We start from the raw sequence: 24,299 nt of genomic DNA, 5'->3' as shown, positions 1-24,299 counted from the left end.
GCATGGTGAGCTGGTGTTTTCCTACCTTGTAGGCCGTAGGTTCAACACAAATTGCTAAAGCACTCACAGAGCGGCCGTGCGCATCTCTGGTAGGAAGATAGATCAGGACTAGTCTCACACACGTTAGAAGGTGAAGTTACAATGTGAAGTGTGCGGAGATGTAGTGCTGTATCAGGCATCAGCAGGTGGTTGGCAAGCAGGTATGACAAACTCGCAGAAGTCAGTGACATAGGCTGCTGCAGATAGCGACTCAGAGCAGGAAGCAATAGAACGTCGAAGTTGAGCGAAGGATGCCATCACGGTATGTATTGATGGTGGGCTGTAGGGGCAAGCCCGCATTAACGAAGTGTGCCCCCATGGGGCAAGTGGCAGCTCTGCTGGTCCAGGTGCGAAACATGGACCCCAGGTAGCCAGCCTGAGGTCGGCACAAGTTGGCCAGAAGATGGTTACCCTGCTGAGAGGCAGCCAGTAGTTCTGCAGCTAACAAAGGCAGCATCTAATTGCAACTGCTAGATCATTCGTATCAGGCTGATGACTGGCGTCGGGTACCTCTTGTACCTAGCTCCAGACAATGAGGAACATTGCATAGCTAAAATAGGCTGTATTTATGGCAGTTTGCCCAACACCGTATCGCCAAGCTCTTCACATAAGCTAAGGAAGTAGCCTGGTGCTGGACCTGGACATGTGGTAATTCAGGTGCCATTGCTAAAGTCTGCTTTCGTACTTCTGGCCTGGCAGCCGTGTTACAGCCTGGCTGCGGTCGTCGAAGTTCCACTGTGCGGTCTCGGCAGTGATTCTTGTTGTGAACTTTGAACCTGCTTGAAACTTCTTGCAAAAGTATGCTTTGAATGCTTCTGTCCGCTTCACCTCTCTACGGTTTCTTGTATCAGGCATTTTTTGATAACGCAGACACGAGTTTTCGACCACCAAATAATTGGCTGTGGCTTAACATTTCTTTTGATTTCACTTCACTAACCCCTATTTCATCTATATTGGGCCAATACATTTACTTTTTCAAAATTTCTAGCTTCTCTAACACGTTCAAACTTCAGACAGTCTACGCTCCGACTTGAATAGTATTACTCTGAAGTAAAATTAATTGCTACACCAAGAAGGAGTTGTGCAACATAATCAACAGTTGGAAGACGTGTTTCTACATCTGGAAGATGATACCTATTCAAATTTCGCACCAGTCGCATAATAGTGGCGCTTGTTGCCAAAAATGCCTTTAAGGCGACAAAGATGCCATTATCGACAGCTCACTGAATTTGAAACTTGTCGTGAAATAGTGCTACAGGAAGCTGGATGTTCTTCCTGCAATACTGAGGAAAGACTTGGCTGGAATGTAGCCATTGTAGTTGACTGCTGGCAGCAGTGGTGTCTAGTATGTATGGTCGTAGGATGATTGGGCCCTGGACGGCTACTTCGCATCACCGAGAGGGAAGACCATTGTGTAAGGCTCATGGCTCTGCCGTATCGTACAGTATATGCAGCAGCAATTTGAGCAACAGTTGACACCACAGTAACATCAACGAACTGTTACAAAATGGTTACTTCAAGAACAGCTCCGAGCGGACGCCCTGAACTTGCATTCCACTGACCCCAAATCACCGCCATTTGCGACTGCAGTGTCGTTAACCAACGATAGAAGATTTAATCCGATCTCTAACAACAGTAACCGAAACCATTATCAAACTCAAGCGTCATGGAAACAGAATAACCCGTCTAACCCACAGAGAAATAAGCCTGGAGATACTAGGAAGTATCAGATAGATTATATAATGGTAAGACAGAGATTTAGGTACCAGGTTTTAAATTGTAAGACATTTCCACGGCCAGATGTGGACTCTGAACACAATCTATTGGTTATGACCTGCAGATTAAACTGAAGAAACGGCAAAAAGGTGGGAATTTAAGGAGAGGGGACCTGGATAAACTGACTGAACCAGAGGTTGTACAGAGTTTCAGGGAGAGCATAAGGGAACATTTCATAAGAATGGGGGAAAGAAATACAGTAGAAAAAGAATGGGTACCTTGGAGGGATGAAGTAGTGAAGGCAGCAGAGGATCAAGTAGGTAAAAAGACGAGGACTAGTAGAAATTCTTGGGTAACAGAAGAAATATTGAATTTAATTGATGAAAGGAGAAAATATAAAAATGCTGTAAATGAATCAGGCAAAAAGGAATACAAACGTCTCAAAACCGAGATCGACAGGAAGTGCAAAATGGCTAACCAGGGATGGCTAGAGGACAAATGTAAGGATGTAGAGCCTTATCTCACTAGGGGTAAGATAGATACTGCCTACAGGAAAATTAAAGAAACCTTTGGAGAAAAGAGAACCACTTGTATGAATATCAAGAGCTCAGATGGAAACCCAGTTCTAAGCAAAGAGGGAAAGTAGAAAGGTTGAAGGAGTATATAGAGGGTCTATATAAGGGCGATGTACTTGATGACAATATTATGGAAATGGAAGAGGATGTACATGAAGATGAAATGGGAGTTATGATAATGCGTGAAGAGTTTGACAGAGAACTGAAAGACCTAAGTCGAAACAAGGTAGCGGGAGTAGACAACATTCCATTAGAACTACTGACAGCCTTGGGAGAGCCAGTCCTGACAAAACTCTACCATCTAGTGAGCAAAATATACGAGACAGGCGAAATACCCTCAGACTTCAAGAACAATATAATAATTCCAATCTCAAAGAAAGCAGGTGTTGACAGATGTGAAAATTACCGAACTATTAGTTTATTAGTACTAACGCGAATTCTTTACAGACGAATGGAAAAACTGGTAGTAGCTGACCTCGTGGAAGATCAGTTTGGATTCCGTAGAAATATTGGAACACGTGAGGCAATACTGACCCTACGACGAAGCTAGATTAAGGAAAGGCAAACCTACGTTTCTAGCATTTCTAGATTTAGAGAAAGCTTTTGACAATGTTGACTGCAATACTCTCTTTCAATTCTGAAGGTGTCAGGGGTAAAATACAGGGAGCGAAAGGGTATCTACAACTTGTACAGAAACTAGATGGCAGTTATAAGAGTCAAGGGACATGAAAGGGAAACAGTGGTTGGGAAGGGAGTGAGACAGGGTTGTAGCCTCTCCCCGATGTTATTCAATCTGTATATTGAGCAAGCAGTAAAGGAAACAAAAGAAAAATTCGGAGTAGGAATTAAAATCCATGGAGAAGAAATAAAAACTTTAAGGTTCGCCGATGACATTGTAATTCTGTCAAAGACAGCAAAGGACTTGGAAGAGCAGTTGAACGGAATGGACAGTGTCTTGAAAGGAGGATATAAGATGAAGATCAACAAAATCAAAACGAGGATAATGGAATGTAGTCGAATTAAGTCGGGTGATGCTGAGGCAATTACATTAGTAAATGAGACACTTTAAGTAGTAAAGGAGTTTTGCTATTTGTGGAGCAAATTAACTGATGATGGTCGAAGTAGAGATGATATAAAATGTAGACTGGCAATGGCAAGGAAAGCGTTTCTGAAGAAGACAAATTTGCTAACATCGAATATAGATTTAAGTGTCAGGAAGTCGTTTCTGAAAGTATTTGTATGGTGTATAGCCGTGTATGGAAGTTAAACATGGACAAGAAGAGAAAAGAAGCTTTCGAAATGTGGTGCTACAGAAGAACGCTGAAGATTAGATGGGTAGATCACATAACTAATGAGGAAGTACTGAATAGAATTGGGGAGAAGAGGAGTTTGTGGCACAACTTGACTAGAAGAAGGGATCGGATAGTAGGACATGTTCAGAAGCATCAAGGGATCACCAATTTAGCATTGGAGGGTAGCGTGGAGGGTAAAAATCGTAGAGGGAGACCAAGAGATGAATACTCTAAGCAGATTCAGAAGGATGTAGTCTGCTGTACTTACTGGGAGGCGAAGCAGGTTGCACAGGATAGAGTAGCATGGAGAGCTGCATCCAACCAGTCTCAGGACTAAAGACCACAACAACAACCACAGAACCAGCAAAATCATTCAAGTAATGATTGGCATAATAATCGACCAGAAATTACAGAAATCTTCGATGATATACCGAACACATCAACTAAGTTAAACTAATGCCGACTAGATCTGCCCCGGAGGAACGGTCGAAGGAGCTGAGAGGGGTTCAGGAAGTAATTTCAACATGTGTCACTGTAATGGAGGAGAAAACCTATGTGAGGAATGTAAGTAGATGCGAATCGCACAATTTAAAAGTTGCGATTCTGGCAATATTATCAGAAGTTCATCGCAAGGTCATAAAGATAATTCTCGACACCGGAGCTAATGTAAACGTTATATATGGTACGCTATATGATCAGTTATCGAGTTACCAGAAGCTTCCAACATTCCCGGTCACTAATTGTCAAGTTTTGGGTGCGATAGGCACAAGACACTTAATATTAAGGTACTCTTATTGAGTTAAGGCTAGGAAATGCAACCATATAGTGCACGTTCCTAGCTATAAATCGATTGATGGCGGACTGTATCCTTGGAATTGATGTAATGCGGGAGAGGGGCATGAAATTTGACTTTTCCACGGGATGTGCGTCAACTGTGAGTAATGGAGATAGAGTAGTTGTAGATTTGATCATGGAACAATGCAGCCATGGCAGTTACTAAATGGTTCAAATGGCTCTGAGCACTATGGAACTTAACATCTGAGGTCATCAGTCCCCTAGAACTTAGAACTACTTAAACCTGACTAACCTAAACACAACACACACATCCATGTGCGAGGCAGGATTCGAACCTGCGACCGTAGCAGTCGCGCGGTTCCACACTGAAGCGCCTAGAACCGCTTTCCCACACCGGCCGCCCATGGCAGATACTGTCTCAAGTCTACCATAAAACGTATACGCTACTTTAAGAAACACAGAAGAGCTCCAGAGGATCATAGTTGTAAAATTTTTACCTTGACCGATGAAATAGCAAGGAAAACAGCCGAATCAACATGCTTACATAATTGTCAAAGGAATCACTTATCTTATCTGTTATCCAAGAAGGTGCAAGTTTTTGATGAGAAGCCTGGTGTAATCAGTGGCTACGAATGCAAGCTTGTGATGTATCCACACACTACATATTGCCACAGTTTTTATTCTATACCATGGAGTTGAAACAGTCGGTAGACGAAGAAGTTCAATGTATGCTATAATGGATTCTTATACAACTACCTACTAGTCCGTACTGCAGTCCACTAGTAGTCGTTCCTAAACATGGTGGCGAGGTACGCCTTGTACTGAATGCACGACAAATCAACAAGATAATAGTACCGGTTAGGACCCATTAGGAAAACATTGACAAACTCGATCAGAAGTTACACACGAAAAATTTCTGCACCACGATCGATCTGAGAATGTCTCAGTGGCAGATCAAACTAAATCTCGATTCCAGATGATATGCTGCATTCGTGTATGCTAGATAAAGCTACCAATTCAAAGTTTTACCCTTTGGATTGAATGTCAGCACCGAGGTATTTATTCAAGCGTTAAATGGTGTATTAGGCCCGGAAGCTGACACTGTTTGTTGACGATAAATTAATAGCTACATCGTCATGGAAAGACCACATAGAACTGTTATCCAGAATCCTTACAACTTTTGAAAGCTCAGGAATCACTGCGAACCTACAAAAAGCTCGCTTTGCACTCGACCGGATCAATCTCCTCAGACACATGATAGACGACAAGGAATACTACCCGACGCAACTAAGATAATTTCATCTGGTTCAAATGGCTCTAAGCCTATGGAACTAAACATCAGTCCCCTAGACTTAGAACTACTTAAACCTAACTAACCTAAGGACATCACACACATCCATGCCCGAGGAAGGATTCGAACCTGCGACAGTAGGAGCAGCGCGGTTCCGAACTGAAGCGGCTAGAACCACTCGGCCACAGCGGCCAGCGCTAAGATCAGTGCAATAAAGGATTTTCTTGCTCCATGCAATAAGAAACAGTTTAAATATTATCCCGTCCTGATGTCATTCTTTCACCGTTTCATTGAAGATCAGTCTATGAATGCGGCAGTGCTGCGTCAGTTATTGAAGAAGAATGTACCATGGAGGTGGGCGCGAGAATGTCAAACTGCTTTTCAGAATATCAAGAATGCTCTTGTAAATGCAAGACTACTGCACCCCCTGATATGAACCTTGAATCTGAATTGATGTCTGATTTGTCAAACTTTGGACTGGGAGCGTGCTTGTTCCAGATCAAGAATATTGATGGACACCCAGCCTTTTGCCCCATCGCGTTTGCGAGTAGAGTTTTATCGTGTTGCGAGAGATCGTACACTACAATGGAATTAAAAGCATTAGCGGTGGTGTGGGCATTCCGTAAATTCCATTACTATCTGTACGGAGTGAGAACAACTGTTTACTGCGACCACCAAGCGCTGTCTTTTCTTCAATAATGCAAGCTATTTCATACAGAACTTTCTTGATGGACCTTAGCACTTCAAGAGTATTACTTCAGGGTAGTATATGTTCAAGGGAAAAACAACCAAATTACGGATGCTTTGTCACGTCTATCTGAAGGCATGTAATCCGATCTTGGAACTGCAAATGAAGAACAGAAGCGTAAGATACTATTGATGAAGGACGTTGAGAACAGGAGATACTATTTAGATATCTGAAAGAATATGTCTACCTAACAACAGAAGGACGCACGCTGCTCATCGATTCTGAAGAAGTTAAGTCAAGTTGTTGACAATGTTTTGTTTTACCATAGAAATGCAACCTCTGATTGTCGGTGTGTGCACATCCCTGAAGAATATATTGACAGATTAATTCTCTATACGCATTCAACATGGGGACATTTCGGAGTTTTAAAATGTGTTAAGAAGACAGGATAGTGTTGTTACTTCCCCAATCTACGATGACGAGTTCAAAGAGTTTTAAGGAAATGTAAAATTTGCCAACTAGAAAAATCAGCCAAAAGAGGAACGAAGATCTGATGTATTCGATTGTACCGGAAGAACCTATGGCTTTAATATCGCTTGACATCTGCGGATCTGTACCTTGTTCAAGAGATGTTTGGAGGTACATCATTGGATTTCTTGATACATTCACGAACAACGAAGACTACCCTCAAGAAACTATTTCGGAAGTATGTTCCACTCGTCGAAAAATCTAAGTCTGTTTTAACAGATAATGCTACTGTGTTTACCACTCATGTATGGAGCAATGCTCTGAGGGAAGCGAACATTAAGCATATCAGAACATCGTGTTATCATCCTCAGGCAACCCCTACAGAAAGAGTGTTTTGCGAACTGAACATATTCATGCAGACATATTTTGCCACAAAACAAATTAAGCGGATAGACTTCTTAGAGGATTTTCAAGAAATCGTGAACAACATACAGCACACAATGACAGGCTACACACCAGAGGAGCTAACGTTTAAAGAAACAGAAGATAATGAATGGATCAAGACCTAACCAAGATTACCTCGAAAGTAAGTTGCGTGGGAAGCAAAGATTAGGTCAGCGTACCTGAATATGAAGCAGAACGCCATAAGAAGGAAGACTGATCTTGACCAAAAGCTGAAGAGGAGACAAACATACGCTGAAGGTGACTTCGTATTGCTGAAATCAATGTTCAACCTTCAACCCTGGTGAAGAAGAACCGCAAATGGCAAATGATGTTTAAAGGCCAATATATGATTGTAAATATACCACATCCAGAGTCATATTATCAGCATTTCCTGCTACGATGAAGAGAAAAGGTGTTTACCCACATCAAGATGTGAAACCATTTTACAAATGACAATAAAGACAGTGAAATTTTAGTCTTTCTTATGTAGTTATAGTGTACATGATTTTGGTTGCACTTATAAAATGTGTTATTATGTGTGCACTTTGTGTTTAGGTAATCCATGAGTCAACTGTCATGATAAATGATTTTAAATTATGATTATTTTGTCCTTAGTATAAGTTTATGAAAATATGTAAGCCATGTTTTCCAGCAAGCAATGCGAGTATTCAAATCAGATTATCTGAAATTATTTTTCTTTTCTGAATATGATAAAGTATATATGTGATGCACTGATAAGTTTATTCTTTGTTAACTAGCTGATTAGCAAAAGAGCCTATTAGATTAGTTATTTTCTTGTATCGTTTTTGTCTTCTCAGTGTTCTGTCTTTGTTTTCTTTCATGGATTACCCTTCTCCTGTCTAGGTTTCGGGTTTGATTTTTTTGATGCATCAGATAAATAGGGAATTGTTGCTCTTACTCATAGCATACCTGAGGTCACAGACTGAATTTTGCTTTTGTTTCCCCGAAAGAGACAAGAGGTAATATGTTTCTGTAATTGTAACTGTGTATTAGTATTGTGTAACGTGAACCCTGACTAGTGTCTGTTATGAATAGTATCTCTCGGAAATGTGTTGATCACCTTCTGCGATATCTATGAACAGTGAATACTTATTCCTGTGATGTTGAATCATCCTGTCATGCAACGATCTTCAACTGGAGTGTTGTGCCGTGGACAGTGATTTTGTCTTGGTGACGCGAGTGTCCTTTTTTTTGTTTTGCCAGACATGTGACTAAGCATAGACAGTGCTCTACTGCTCAATTGGTAGGAACATGTACTATGTACTGTGAATGCAACGATTCATCTTTCAAGACTTTTGTGTCGGATTATATGCATCTGTGGATATAGACAATGGTGTTGTTGAAGTGATATCTTCACATTACATGGCTCATTCACGTTGCTTTTTTTTTTTTTCCACGAAAAGGTGCCACTATGCACGAACCGAAAATACTGATTCCCATAGCGACCAGTTACAAATTGACCGCTACTCCGTTTCATTTCAGTTAGGCGCTGTCGGATTATTAGTATCAGCCTTTGCTCATTCGTGTTGTATTCTGTTTCATCCGGCGAGAACGTCGATATTGGCGCTGTGAGGCCTGGGCCCACCTCCAGTTAACACTGTTCCTCCATCACCATCATCTCAACCAACCACACCTCATCCCGATGTCCGTCTCTGCAACCATCGGCATCCTTCGACAACATATCGCCGTCGTCGTCGTCGTATTACTTGAAATTGTTTACAAACTGTACGAACTTAAAACACATACAACAATACTATGCATTGTGTGCACTAAAATCAAAAAGACTAATAACCAACGAAATAATAACCACTATTTCAATGTATTTGTTCTGTGACATGTTTATTTGATGATCTGGGACAGTTAATTTTTTTTCTTTTGTCAAATGAAAATTTAATTACTACGTAACGTAAATCCCATATCCACCAGTTGGCAGATTCATTGTTCCGGGAATTTTAACAAATATGTATGCTGTGACTTTACAAAATTTTTTCTGATAGTAGATTTGACTAAGGAAGGACGTATTATCAAAGGAGGTGTACATGTACTGTTAAGTGAAGAAACGACAGCCGCCATTGCTGCGAGATATCAGAAAATATTAATTTTTGACAATAAACGCTCTTGTAAGAAGCTGAATATATAGTGTAATAGATGAGCACTGAGAAGAACGTTTTTATGAAATAATAATTATTTTCTTAAAAGGTAAAATTTTTCTCATTTCTGAAGTGAATATTATGCTCATCTTTCCCCTCGTAGTAATTAAGATACAAAGTGCAAGCAATCAGAAGACTTTAAGTTTTTGAATGTTTGTTAATACTGTGAGATCCCTGTTTAATAAAACGGTCTTTTGGAATGAACAGATTCTCTTTTGTGGTTCAAATGGTTCAAATGGCTCTGAGCACTATGGGACTCAACTGCTGAGGTCATTAGTCCCCTAGAACTTAGAACTAGTTAAACCTAACTAACCTAAGGACATCACAAACATCCATGCCCCAGGCAGGATTCGAACCTGCGACCGTAGCGGTCTTGCGGTTCCAGACTGCAGCGCCTTTAACCGCACGGCCACTTCGGCCGGCTCTCTTTTGTGAAAGGCGAAAATTTGTAGAACTTGCCCTACCGACGCAGACTATCATAGTTATTCAGAATCGTATCCGTCTGACTTGCTCTTCAATAACAGCGCCAAGAATTTTTCAGAACTACATTACGACGAAGATCTTGACAAGCTGTTTCTTACGCTGGCTGCTAAAAAGAACTTTAATCTTGGGTGCGCTCGATTGCACTCCGGAGACGCCAGGCATTATTGCAAAATTAATAATTTCCTCTTTTTCAGCCAAGAAGAAGATCCACAGCACTAAATAATTTATTTTTAATGAAAAGGTCAATTTCAATTTTCATATTCAAAAGTAACACCAAACGAAAGATTTATTTAAATCATTTAATACTATGAAGAAACTAGGACCTGGTAAGAGTAGGGAACAGCAGTTATAATTAATTTTGCAGCGGAAAGTTTCGAGGCTGCCTGTCTGTTTGTTCTTTTTGCTCTTATCAGGAATTCTTAATAAAATTTCTAGTGGCCAAGGGAGGGTCAATAGATGGGTTATCGGTTTGAAAGACGAATCCATAGTTGAAATTTTAACTGTGGAGCTGAAAAATAGGTAGGAAGATCTTGTCCCACCATTCCACAGGCTACATATTACCCTCGACACTAATGACAGGTACCCGACATTGATGCATGATACCAGCTGAAAACGTGACTGATCGATTGACCCATGTTCCTTTCCAGGCGTTTCCTTGCCTACCTTCTTCGTACATTCCAGCATTGGGTAGTTTTACTGCTACTTTTAATGGACGCTTAAAGACTTAAATGGTCGTCTGGAGAAGGGTGTGTACTGTCTGTGCCGGCACAGCACTCCCAGTTTCCTCCACGAACATGGCACGTAGATCGGTTGCATTCCGCTTGTGGTATCAACGGACTATAATTTGTACGTAGCAATCATTATTTGGCGTTGTTGTCCACGGCGATCACTGCAAAACAGATCTTCAGTTTTCTATTTTCAATATAGCAGTTGACTGTTCGAATGACGTTGCTGCGGAGTACGTTGATTCACGTTCTGACAATCATGCGTCCCAAGAAGTAACAATACGTGCCCGTTCTAAGCTTTGGATAGCTCTTTAAGTCATGTTAACAGACTGAACATCATACACAAGTTGTATTGTCCCACTGACGAATGAAGGCACTGTGTGCTCTACTGAATTGCTTTGAGAATTTTGGTTTATTTTTACATTCATTTTTACATCCATTATACAGATGACTGTAAAGTTTGCTTTGGTCAAAAGGGTATCGCGAAACCGGTTTCTATTCACGAAACAGAATCTATGTATGTCATGAGGGCCGGCCGGTGTGGCCGAGCGGTTCTAGGCGCTTCAATCCAGAACCGCGTGACTGCTACGGTCGCAGGTTCGAATCCTGCCTCGGGCATGGATGTGTGTGATGTCCTTAGGTTAGTTAGGTTTAAGTAGTTCTAAGTTCTAGGGGACAGATGACCTCAGTTTTAAGTCCCATAGTGCTGAGAGCCATTTGAACCATGAGATTGGTGCAGAACATTTTTTGAGCAATTTATATAGATCACTAGTTGTCTAGGAAACTTTAAGAACCTATTGTTACCAGTTTATATCTGTGCATATATAAAATTTGATTTAGGTGTGTTTGTATGTTCCACATCATATCCTAAAGCAATGGATTGATTTCAGCCAAACCAAATTTGGTACACATACTACTTATTGTCTGGAAAAAAGTACTGTGGGGATAAGAACCACCTAACTTCCATAGGGGTGAGGGTGAAAAGGGTTGGTAATGCAAGACATCTAGACTACCTGTATGACTGGCATATTGTGCAGGTACTATCAGAATGTGTACTATGGGGATACGTGCAGATGGACACAGCTGAGCAGGAAGAAGGGGGAGGAAGAGATGGATAGTGAGAGGGGGAGTATGAGATGGACAAAGAGATGGAGGAGGAGATGGACAGACAGAAAGAGGGGGACTAGGAGATTGATAGACACAGGGGTAGGAGGAGCTGAACTGAGAGACAGAAAGGGGAAGAGATGGATAGAGAGAGGGAGAAGAGGGGACGGATAAAGAGAGGGAGAAGAGGAGATGGGCAGAGACATGTGGGTCTTGGTGATGGACAGAGAAAGAGAGGATGGAGAAGGATATGGACAAAGAGAGGAGGGAGGAGCAAATTGGCACAGAGAGTGGGAGGAGGAGAAGAACATGGAGGGGAGAGTATGAGGTGGACATCAAAAAGGGAAGGAGGCGATGGACAGAGAGGGAAGGTAGGAGAAGGTGTACTACTAGAAACTGGAATAAATAAATAACCGGGCAATGCCAGATTTCTCAGCTAGTTCCATTGCTATTTGACCGAAATGAGCCGGCCGGTGTGGCAGAGTGGTTCTAGATGCTTTAGTCTGGAACCGAGCGACTGCTACGGTCGCAGGTTCGAATCCTGCCTCGCGCATGGATGTGTGTGATGTCCTTAGGTTAGTTAGGTTCAAGTAGTTCTGAATTTTAGGGGACTGATGACCACAGATGTTAAGTCCCATAGTGATCAGAGCCATTTCAACCATTTGACCGAAATAATCACACTACCACCTTTGGGAATTTACGTGGCGTCTCGAAACACATCAAAATATGGTATACGAATACTCCCGTTTATAGTTGTCTTGGGAGCAACCGGAGAAAGATCTCTGTGCCTCTTCTGCACCCTCCGTTTGAGCGAGTTGACGGAGTAACATGTTGACTGAACATTTTCAGTAGCAAATAACTTGAATGATGCTGCATGAAAAAACAGAGAAGCCCCCGTACCGTCGTGTCCGGGGCTGGAGACAGTGGCCAGGTCGAGGTGTGCGGTTGCGAGCACGGCGTCCTCGTGCCGCACCTGCAGCCGCACGCGCTGCCACATGGGCGGCAGCAGGTCGTAGAACACCAGCCGCTCGTTCCATTCCGGGGACCGGCTACCCCTGCACGTGCTTGTGCGGGCCTGCGCACGCCGCAACAGTCGCCAACCGTCTCAGACGATGAAATGGAAATGCAGACCGTTCTCAATTCAGAGTGTTACATACCTTTAATGCAAATGTTTATACTCTCGTTCATAACTTAGACATTCTCAATACGAATTTTGATAACTGGTTTCGAAATGATATCCAATTAACAGCGTCGCATTGAACAGCATTATTAGCTTTCTTCTAACTTCGTTCGTTACGAAGATATGAAGAGCGCTACATTTTTTTAAACAGCATCCTATATTTTCTATTCAGTGTCTACATGCTATCCTCAAGACTTTATGAACAAACGTATCACAGTGTACCATTCACGCAAACATTAAAACGTTAACTTCGGCGATTTCGTCCGTGTAAATTCCATGATGTATGCGTTGCCTTGCACTGAAATTTCACGCTTCCTGAAGCGTTACAACAAGACGAGAAAACACCAGACGAAAAAGTTGGTTCTTGTCGGGACATCTTGAAACGTCCCCTTAGGAAAATTGTACATGACTGTGCTTAAACTGACACACAATAATTTTTAGCGCAACGCAATCTGACTTTCAGAAATCCCTACAAAGGAATGGCCCTGACTAACATCAAACTATATCTTTCCCAAATCACTTACCTCACCAAAAATCTTCGTTACTCGAACTACTGCAAAACAGCGAGCGCCACTCCTGCCAGCTAAATAACAGATTCAAACTACGGAAGGCACTAACTACTGATAGGCATAGTTAGCAAATGAAAGATTTTAATAGAGAACAAACAATGTATTTACCTTAATAGTCATAATATATATATAGCAGTTCATGACAAATTACAAAACTCCGCCATCTCTCTCCCCACATCCACCACTGCTGGCGGCTCACCTCCAACTGCGCAACGCTACGCGCTGTTCACAGCCAGCTGCCTAACACTACAATGGCAGACAACAATGCAAACTAGCCACAGACTGCACACAGCACAGCCAGTGATTTTCATACAGAGGGGGGCTATGTAAGTAGGCTGTTTATGTTTTCTTATTGGTAACGCCACGTAGCGCTCTGTATGAAAATCACTAGCTGTGCTGTGTGCAGTCTGTGGCTAGTTTGCATTGTTGTCTGCCATTGTAGTGTTGGGCAGCGGCAGCTGGATGTGAACAGCGCGTAGCGTTGCGCAGTTGGAGGTGAGCCGCCAGCAGTGGTGGATGTGGGGAGAGAGATGGCGGAGTTTGGAAATTTGTAAGACTGAATGTCCTGAACATGTATATTATGGTTTTTCAACACTATTAAGGTAAATACATTGTTTGTTCTCTATTAAAATCTTTCATTTGCTAACTATGCCTATCAGTAGTTAGTGCCTTCCGTAGTTTGAATCTGTTATTTAGCTGGCAGTAGTGGCGCTCGCTGTTTTGAAGTAGTTCGAGTAACGAAGATTTTTGGTGGGGTAAGTGATTTGTGAAAGATATAGTTTGATGTTAGTCAGGGCCATTCCTTTGTAGGGATTTCTGAAAGTCAGATTGCGTTGCGCTAAAAATTATTGTGTGTCAGTTTAAGCACAGTCATGTACAATTTTCCTAAGGGGACGTTTCAATCTCTCTCTGTAGAATTCACCTGCCCCATTAGCATTATGCGTACCCTCATCCACAATAAAAGTAATTATGATGCAGTTTATAATCAAATGCCACCTTTACTGTACACAACATATCATTTACTGTACTACATGTAACTGTACTGTGCATACGAAAACATTATTGCAATCACTGTTGTATTAACTTACAGTCACCATAAATGAGTAGCATTCTATTTCTTTTCGTTGGTGCATAGTGTACCAACCTTCAGCTGAAGACGGCGGACCGAATGACTGGTGGGTATTTTTCTTGCGTTTCCATCTGTTTATCGTAAGCTCTAGCAGGTGAACAAGATATGTTACCCCGATTATCCTGTCTATTAGTTAGTATAAGAGAGTCAAAGTCAGTTTCGTGTTACATTTTTAATAACGTCATTTATACATGAATAGTACACTGTGTACGTTTTTGAACAGGGCTTGTGGAGATGAAATGAATTGTCGAATAAAAAAATGATGCAATATTTAAAAAAGACGTACTGATGTTCATATCCTCCTAACAAAAAAAGTTACAAGAAACACAGTCGACCTGGCTGCTAAACAACAATTGCCTGCGACTATTTTGTCGAAAAAAGACATTTCGAGACCGCGAACGTATGTAAAAATAGGTTCATTCTTGCAGAGAAGATAACAGCAACCAGCCACTTTTTATAATGCTATTTACTCACGTAATGCACTTGTCATTGCAACGTAATGGCGTGAAATTTTCAAAGTAAGTAGCTAAAACATTTCCATTTCAACAATTTGTTTGAAATCGTTTGAGGCACAATTACAGTTAAACAGACAGTTTTTCACATCATGTTTTGCTTGTAGGGCACCACCAACCCAAGAAATTTTCACTACATGGCGGAATAAAAAGTGAAAACTATTATAAACTAGCCGGCCGGAGTGGCCGAGCGGTTAAAGGCGCTACAGTCTGGAACCGCACGACCGCTACGGTCGCAGGTTCGAATCCTGCCTCGGGCATGGATGTGTGTGATGTCCTTAGGTTAGTTAGGTTTAAGTAGTTCTAAGTTCTAGGGGACTTATGACCACAGCAATTGAGTCCCATAGTGCTCAGAGCCATTTGAACCATATTATAAACTACAAGAAAAATGTATTTTAACGTAAACACTCCGTCTGAGGATGAACATGTCGGTTCGAAACCGGTAACGACGTTATTTATGTGAATAAACAGCATTATAAAAAAAGGGGCTGGTTGCTGTTATCTTCTCTGCAAGAACCAACCTGTAAATTGTGTGATACATATTTCTTTTTTTATTTTGTTTCTGGACAAAAATTATTTGGGATGGTCAAGATGAACTGGATACCATGTATATCTGCTGAATGAAAAAAATGCATTAGCAGCCTTATGAACTAAAGAAAACGAGGCTTCCATATGGCTGTCAACAACATATAAACACAGCTCTCTTCATAATGACGTTTTACTTGAATATCATTATGTAAACAAAACTATTCCGAAATATTTGCAACAAATAACACACGCACTTCCATGTTATTAATCTATTGGGCTTTAATTTGAGGATTAAAGGCTTGTAATGGCTTTATAGGTCCCATCTTACGCCAGAAAAAGTGAAACAATCTGCGATCTTTAAGCAGTTCTACCAGAAAATTTTATTCTAAGGCCCCCAAAAAGAAAAACAACTGCTTCATGGGTAATGAACTCCACTTGTAGTGTAGCAGGGGGGAAAGGGTGAAAGGTGACTCATTAGTGCCTTATAACTGGGGCATTCTGCCTAAGGGAGGCTACTCTAAGAAAATCACGTAGACTTTGGATGGTTTGAGATGGCAACCTCACCGCCTAGGAAGCCTGTCTAGAGGCTGGAGATCTCTGGTGGGTAAAACGAACGCATCCATAAAATTAAAACAAGACTTGGGTTTGTTGATCCCCAAGAAGAAAAAATTACGAAAGGGAATAGTAAATAAAATATATAGCGGATACTTTCCACGAATGAACATTAAAAATAATATGAGTTCTAATGTGGAAGCTCAACACGCCTTCAAAGAGTTCGGAAAAACTCTAACGAACAATGGATATAGGCGACCAGGTGTAATTCAGAGCGAACTCCCACAAAACAGCATAGCAATGACTCGTGTATCAAATTTAATAGAGAAAATCATAAGGAGCTGAATGAGTAGTTTCAAATACGTAATTGAAAATATTTTAACAATAAATTTGAAAAGAATTTATAACGGAAAGGCGTTACTTTACATTCATGTAGTGTTTTGTCGAAATCTGAATTGATTGGTTAATTGTTATTTAATTATGATTGTGTCAAGAGATATGTAAGCAAATCATTATAAAAATATAGTTCGATTATGAACTGGGCTTTTATTTTATTGTTCTGTACTTAAGCACATAAAACAAAGTAACTTGTAATGTCTGAGCTCTTCTTTAGGAAATTATAATTTATTATTACCCCGAGTATATAAGTCTGCCAAAGAAATGAGGAGGCTATTAGGCCCGAAGACTCAAATGGCTCTGAGCACTATGGGACTTAACATCTATGGTCATCAGTCCCCTAGAACTTAGAACTACTTAAACCTAACTAACCTAAGGACACCACACAACACCCAGTCATCACGAGGCAGAGAAAATCCCTGACCCCCCCCGGGAATCGAACCCGGGAACCCGGGCGTGGGAAGCGAGAACGCTACCGCACGACCACGAGCTGCGGACAGGCCCGAAGACGTTCAAGCTTTTTCTCCCGTCGTTCCAATTTGTTAATACCTTTCCTAGGAAGGAAACTGCGCAGTAGGCATAGCCAGTGAACAGCGTCGATACAATGTTGAACGGGTGCCTTGTCGTTTTTGGCTTTTGTAAATGCCTTTTATGTAGATCGAACTATACCGCAGACAGACCTAACCCGAAAATAAATCTTCAGCAGTGTTAGAATGAAGTCATGTTTTGGTGCGGTCTACAAGACACTAAATATTTGTGCTAACATTATCACAAGTTATGGGATGGGTCTCATACAAATTTTAGTCAAGGATGCAAAACTTTCTAAGCTAAAATATGGTGTTGCATGAATAACGTCACCTTTCTCCAAGAATGTTTCTCAAAAGGTAGTCATTACGGAGTCTGGTCTATCGAATTAACAAAAGACGTGATGAATTTGCGGAAGTATTTTTGCACTACATTCTCGGATAAACTGTTTCTGACAAGGCGAGTTGCAAGACAATTCATTTCATTATTCATCTACAGGAAAGCCAGCTGTGTTATCACAGAATCTGCTGAAAAATGTTTCTGGTTCAATATGTCGACAGTATTTAAACTATTTTACAAATTTATTTAAAGTACCTCTTACTACTTTACTTAAATCCTACCCTAATATTACTGTTTATTGTGAAGAAAATTAGCAATAATAAATGCATTGTTTGTGTGATTTAATAAAGTAAGAAAATGCAGCCGCTCAACTTTTATGGGACGAATAATTACCACACTTGATTAAATTACATCTGGCTAAATTTATTTAGTAAAAGTTTCAAGATTAAAACAACTACAGTCTAATGACAAGTACTAACTTCGTTTCGTCTTTTCAAAGCTCGTAATGTTTGAAAAGAATGTTTTTTAAGATCTTGTTAGTTTCATTCTGGTACAAAAAGCTATAATTCCATTTCTGGAATTATAATGTCATTATCTGTTCTAAGTTGAATGAACACTAGCTTAAAAGTTCGCTCCTTCAGTACGTGACGTCCCATGTTAACATGTAGAATAATTTATTTTCAAGAGAAAAACTAGCAAGATGAGTCAGTATTAGTTGCTAATCCAGTACTGAAAATAATCACTGTGCTTTAGAGAGAAACATGAATTATCAAAACAATAATTCCAGGTAACAGTGAATTGAAGTATACACTCTGTTTCTGGATACAACTCCAGAAGTAGTACGATAACCTAATTAACATTCAGACAAGTACAAACACGACTAACATATGTAAGAGAATTCAGTTTATTCTACAATCATGTTTAAATTGATAATATTATTGTTTTTGAAACAGGTAGGGGAGCGAGGGGCTTGTTGTAACAGGGGTAAGTAGTAATAGGCTCTTTTCACCAGGATCTTAAACTTTATTAGCGTATTTCTTTGACTCGATTTGACCTATAAACCGCGCCGCATTATGTTGCCATAGCCAATGTTCCACCGGCCGGCACAGTGAGCGGAAGTGTGCATGCGCTTCACTTTTGCCAGGTAATACACTCCTGGAAATTGAAATAAGAACACCGTGAATTCATTGTCCCAGGAAAGGGAAACTTTATTGACACATTCCTGGGGTCAGATACATCACATGAACACACTGACAGAACCACAGGCACATAGACACAGGCAACAGAGCATGCACAATGTCGGCACTAGTACAGTGTATATCCACCTTTCGCAGCAATGCAGGCTGCTATTCTCCCATGGAGACGATCGTAGAGATGCTGGATGTAGTCCTGTGGAACGGCTTGCCATGCCATTTCCACCTGGCGCCTCAGTTGGACCAGCGTTTGTGCTGGACGTGCAGACCGCGTGAGACGACGCTTCATCCAGTCCCAAACATGCTCAATGGGGGACAGATCCGGAGATCTTGCTGGCCAGGGTAGTTGACTTACACCTTCTAGAGCACGTTGGGTGGCACGGGATACATGCGGACGTGCATTGTCCTGTTGGAACAGCAAGTTCCCTTGCCGGTCTGGGAATGGTAGAACGATGGGTTCGATGACGGTTTGGATGTACCGTGCACTATTCAGTGTCCCCTCGACGATCACCAGTGGTGTACGGCCAGTGTAGGAGATCGCTCCCCACACCATGATGCCGGGTGTTGGCCCTGTGTGCCTCGGTCGTATGCAGTCCTGATTGTGGCGCTCACCTGCACGGCGCCAAACACGCATACGACCATCATTGGCACCAAGGCAGAAGCGACTCTCATCGCTGAAGACGACACGTCTCCATTCGTCCCTCCATTCACGCCTGTCGCGACACCACTGGAGGCGGGCTGCACGATGTTGGGGCGTGAGCGGAAGACGGCCTAACGGTGTGCGGGACCGTAGCCCAGCTTCATGGAGACGGTTGCGAATGGTCCTCGCCGATACCCCAGGAGCAACAGTGTCCCTAATTTGCTGGGAAGTGGCGGTGCGGTCCCCTACGGCACTGCGTAGGATCCTACGGTCTTGGCGTGCATTCGTGCGTCGCTGCGGTGCGGTCCCTGGTCGACGGGCACGTGCACCTTCCGCCGACCACTGGCGACAACATCGATGTACTGTGGAGACCTCACGCCCCACGTGTTGAGCAATTCGGCGGTACGTCCACCCGGCCTCCCGCATGCCCACTATACGCCCTCGCTCAAAGTCCGTCAACTGCACATACGGTTCACGTCCACGCTGTCGCGGCATGCTACCAGTGTTAAAGACTGCGATGGAGCTCCGTATGCCACGGCAAACTGGCTGACACTGACGGCGGCGGTGCACAAATGCTGCGCAGCTAGCGCCATTCGACGGCCAACACCGCGGTTCCTGGTGTGTCCGCTGTTTTATCTTGATAAATTTTAAAAATTATTCTAGGGGGTTAGTTGTAACAAAATCACGGGGCTTGTTGTAACGTGTTACAACATGCCCCACGTTATGATGTAGATACCTACTATTTTTTTCCTTTCCTCTAGAACGAGGCTGTATAAAAGAAAGTCAGAGCGGGCAAAACAAAGCCAAGAAGTGTACGAGTTAGCGGCAGCTGAAGTTGTAGACAAAAAATGCAGTATTTGGAAAGCTAGTGAGACTTTCGGATTATGCCACGTCTCTCTTTATTGATACGTAAAGAAAAAGAAGAATAATAAATGTTTACGAGTTGGTTATGTTAAGCCTAGACAAGTATTTACTGCAGAAGAAGATGGTAAGATATCTTCCTACCTACTCAAGTGCGCCGAAATATATTTTGGACTACTTCCTATAGAAGTAAGGAAATTAGCTTACCAGTGCGGTGTGCAGCTTATTGCTAAAAACATTCCTCCTCCTTGGCATCAAAATAACATGGCTGGTACTGACTGGTTCCAAAATTTTATGCGCAGAATCCACAGTTATCTTTAAGAACACCAGAAGCGACGTCTTTAAGTCGAGTGACGTCGTTCAGTAAGACTAACGCTAATTTATTCTTTGTAATATATCAACGACTTCTCCAAAAATATCAAGTTTAATGTTTGTCGAATATGGAACGTTGATGAAACAGGGTTCACAACGGTTCAAAACTTTAAGTAAATAGTAGCCGCTCGTGGCCAAAAGCAAATTGGAGCTATCAAATCGACTGAGAGGGGAACTCTTGTAACACTTGCTTGTGGCTCTAACGCTGCGGGTAATTTTATCTCACCGATGTTCGTTTTTCCCAGGCTCAAGTATTCTGAAATGTTTATTCGTGATGGACCTCCAGATTGCATTGGAGCTGATAATTCCTCTGGATGGATGACCGAAAAAGAATTTATAATTTTTATTGATCATTTTATCGAACACGCCAAACCCACCAAGGAAGAGACAGTTCTGTTGCTACTTGATAACCATAACTCACACGTATATATTGGAGTTGTTGAAAAAGCCAAAGAAAATGTCATCGTGTTATCGTTTCCCCCGCACTGCTCCCACAATTTGCAACCTTTAGACGTAGGATTGTACGGCCCTTTTAAAAATTACATAAATAGGGCACAGCAATCCGGGGGAAACGATGACTATATATGACATCCCAGGTATTGTGAAAGAGTCGTTACCATATACCTTAAACCCTGCTAATATTATGAGTGGACTTAAAGCTTCAGGTGTGTAGCCTTTGAACGCTGATATTTTCCAAGAATCCGACTTTGCGCCATCTTATGTTACTGATCGCCCAGATCCTACACAAGAGCCAGATGTCGTAAATGACACAGAAAATTTACATTGAATCTTGAAAATCCAGAACTATTAGACTGTGCCCCTGAATTAGATATCAGCACCACGGAAATTATAAGCCAAATCGAAACTGCGAACGAACCACTTCCGGGTTGCTCCAGTCTACAAAAACCTCTTTCGCCATCGAAGATTAGACCTGTACCAAAGACGCCACCAAGAAAAACTAATACAAGTAGCAGACGCAAAAGAAAATCTACATTATTGACGGACACTCCTGAAATAGAAGCTTTACAAAAGGAATATTAGGAAAAATTGAAGAAAAAACAGAAAAAAAGATGACAAAATTAAAGGAAAAGGTAAAGGAAAGGGGAAAGGGAAAGCCAAAGGCAAATCAACAAAACATAAAACTGGAGTGGACAGAGCTAAAAAAAATATTTTATGTTCAGATTCAGAATCTGAATCAGAAGAGTGGTATTGTCTGGTATGTGGTGACGTTTACACAGATTCAAATAAAGAAGATTGGGTCGAGTTTTGCATTTGTAAGATATAGGTACATGTAGGATGTGTTACAGGAGACATTATATCTTTTATTTGTATTAATTGTAGCTCATATGTAGACTGAATTTAATTATAATGAAACTCACCAAATGTTGATTCGTATATAAGTGCAATACTTTGTTAGACAGATATTAAAAAGAGATAATTAATAATAAAACTGTTAATTACTTAATTTTTTAAGTGTTGATTACTTAAAAGGTATTTAAGTTGATTTTTGATAAGAATTACATAATACCTACTTTAGAAAGAAGTCAATTTTGTTAACAATAAACAAAGAATAAATGTTTAGAGGTATTATTGTTTTTTTTGTCGTTACTACTTGCGCCGGTAGACGTTACAACTTGCCCCAAGCACGAGGTAAGCTGTAACACCACCCTTCCTCTAGCAAATAATTGATTGTAAAATAATGACCAATAGTTAATGTATTATTTTTACTTGATTTGGTGGAGGAAGAGTTACAGCATCCATTCATCTTTATTTAGTAGCAATTTCATCAATGGATTTCAAGATATATTAGTTTTCATGAAAACTGTTACAACAAGCCCCTCGCTCCCCTGCAGCTTCATGTGTTACGATTGACAGTCAAGGTTCTGGCAAGGTCATGTGGCTTAACAGGCGTTACCTCACAATTCTAAAGAAAGACAGTAAGGGGACACTAATTACGAATAGAATAGCGAGAGTATGGTCGTTATAAATTGGAGGGAACTTACACTCACAGCAGTATGTGCCACTGAAGTAGGTAAAATAGATGGAAAACGATAAATTTTATAAGACACTACAGAAAACAAATAACTCTACGATTCGGCACAATCACGTAATTCTTGAAAAAGGTTGTGCTGTGCGAGGCAGGCAGCCAAGGGAAGCAAACATTAAACGAAAACAGGTTGGAACTTTGAGCCTTTGAAACTCTTAACAGTTTAAAAATCACAAACGCTTTCTTCAACAAGAAGGACGAACACCATCCCAAGGAACAGGTCATCACAAAACGATGGTGTGGGGGAAAAAAAGCTGCAGAGAGGAAGCTATAAGATATATATTGCTGGTACTGAAAATGATGTATATGGCAGGCATGAACGAGCAGCCAAAATTCTTAAACGCCCTATCAAAGACGAGATGGCAACGGCTCAGATCAATGTGACTGATAGTACCGAGTGGGAAAAACACTACCAAATCTTGTTGTATGATCACAGTGAGAAATAAATAGTCGAAGACACAGTCTAGATTCTAGACTAAAGATCACAGCGTAAACACCATAAAATTGGAAAGACCTGAGGACGCACTAAAAGACAAGAAATTAGAAACTTCGCTGGTACAGACGTGAGCAATTTATAAATACAAAATATGGATGCCATTGTTTAAAACGTAGACCTCTGCATAACACCTCACAGAGATGTGTCTCCATAAAGGAAACTCATACTTAGATGCTATTTTTACCATACAAGCGCTGCAGTTAATCTGGAAACGCTCATTGCATTCATCTACTATACAAAGGAAATAGAACAGGGTGAAACAAAGCAGACAGTAGGAAATACCTGATTGTAAGCATTTTCTAGACCACCTGATGCAAGTTGTTGTAATCCTTTATAGTTAAAGCTAAATTATTTTAGATGATTCAGCCAAAGAGACCGTAAAGTCTAAAATAATTGTAATGTCAGATGAGGGTGCAACTTGTGCCACTGAATTACCTATGATGCTTTACTACAAACGGGTGAGACCTAGAAATCGAGAGGGACTTAGTTTTTCAGTAATACACAGTATGTTTAGGATACTGTAGAAAATCGTGCTCCCTGATATCAAGATGAAATACTACAAGGCAGCGGATGTTCTAATCCTTCTGTATGACAGCGAAAGCCTACGACAGGAGCCGGACACGAATCACACGAATCAAGTGAAATGAGTATATTGGCGCACACTTATATGTGGCACCAGAATAAGATAAAAATATTAATAATTTAAAATGAAACTAGTATACTATAAATGATGAATGTCTCTGATAGGCTCGATAATGCGGATCGCTAACTATGCGTCACCACACAGCCAAAGATACTGTACTGCTAGTGTTGGAGGAAAAGAGCTCTTGGCGCACAGTTGTAGGTAGCTGTCCGTGAGGAAAAGACGATGGAGTAGGCACTTTTTGGCGTGTGTTATGTGAAGCCACCAAGAGTTAGATTAATGTAGGTATATCAATATTGTTGAACATGGAAGCAGAAGTCTTCATGAAACCAAAGCAAACATGTTAAATAATTATGATTTCTGTTTTTGCCAGCGTGTTAGTATAGATGAGTTGGGTGATAATTTTTAATTGTTGAGTAACCCCATTTTATGTTACATATAAAAGTATTGTTAGATTATTTACTGAGTGTTCATGCCATGTGTTGCACCAAATTTTATGGAATAATGATTTTTAATGAGTGTTCAT

The 24,299-nt window shown here is 41.1% G+C and overlaps 1 protein-coding gene across 1 annotated transcript in view; it reads right to left on the bottom strand.

The window, feature by feature from the left end:
• LOC126103083 (otoferlin-like) overlaps positions 1-24,299 on the bottom strand; it is a 189,455-nt gene that overhangs the window by 81,996 nt on the left and 83,160 nt on the right. The window contains exon 5 of the mRNA XM_049912329.1: positions 12,692-12,866. Coding sequence (XP_049768286.1) covers positions 12,692-12,866 — 175 coding nt within the window. The remainder of the gene's footprint in view (positions 1-12,691; positions 12,867-24,299) is intronic.

The sequence above is a fragment of the Schistocerca cancellata genome, chromosome 1, assembly GCF_023864275.1.
Source record: "Schistocerca cancellata isolate TAMUIC-IGC-003103 chromosome 1, iqSchCanc2.1, whole genome shotgun sequence".
Taxonomy (NCBI): domain Eukaryota; kingdom Metazoa; phylum Arthropoda; class Insecta; order Orthoptera; family Acrididae; genus Schistocerca; species Schistocerca cancellata.
The sequence above is the reverse complement of the archived record's forward strand: the minus strand, read 5'-3'. Positions and strand labels throughout refer to the sequence as shown.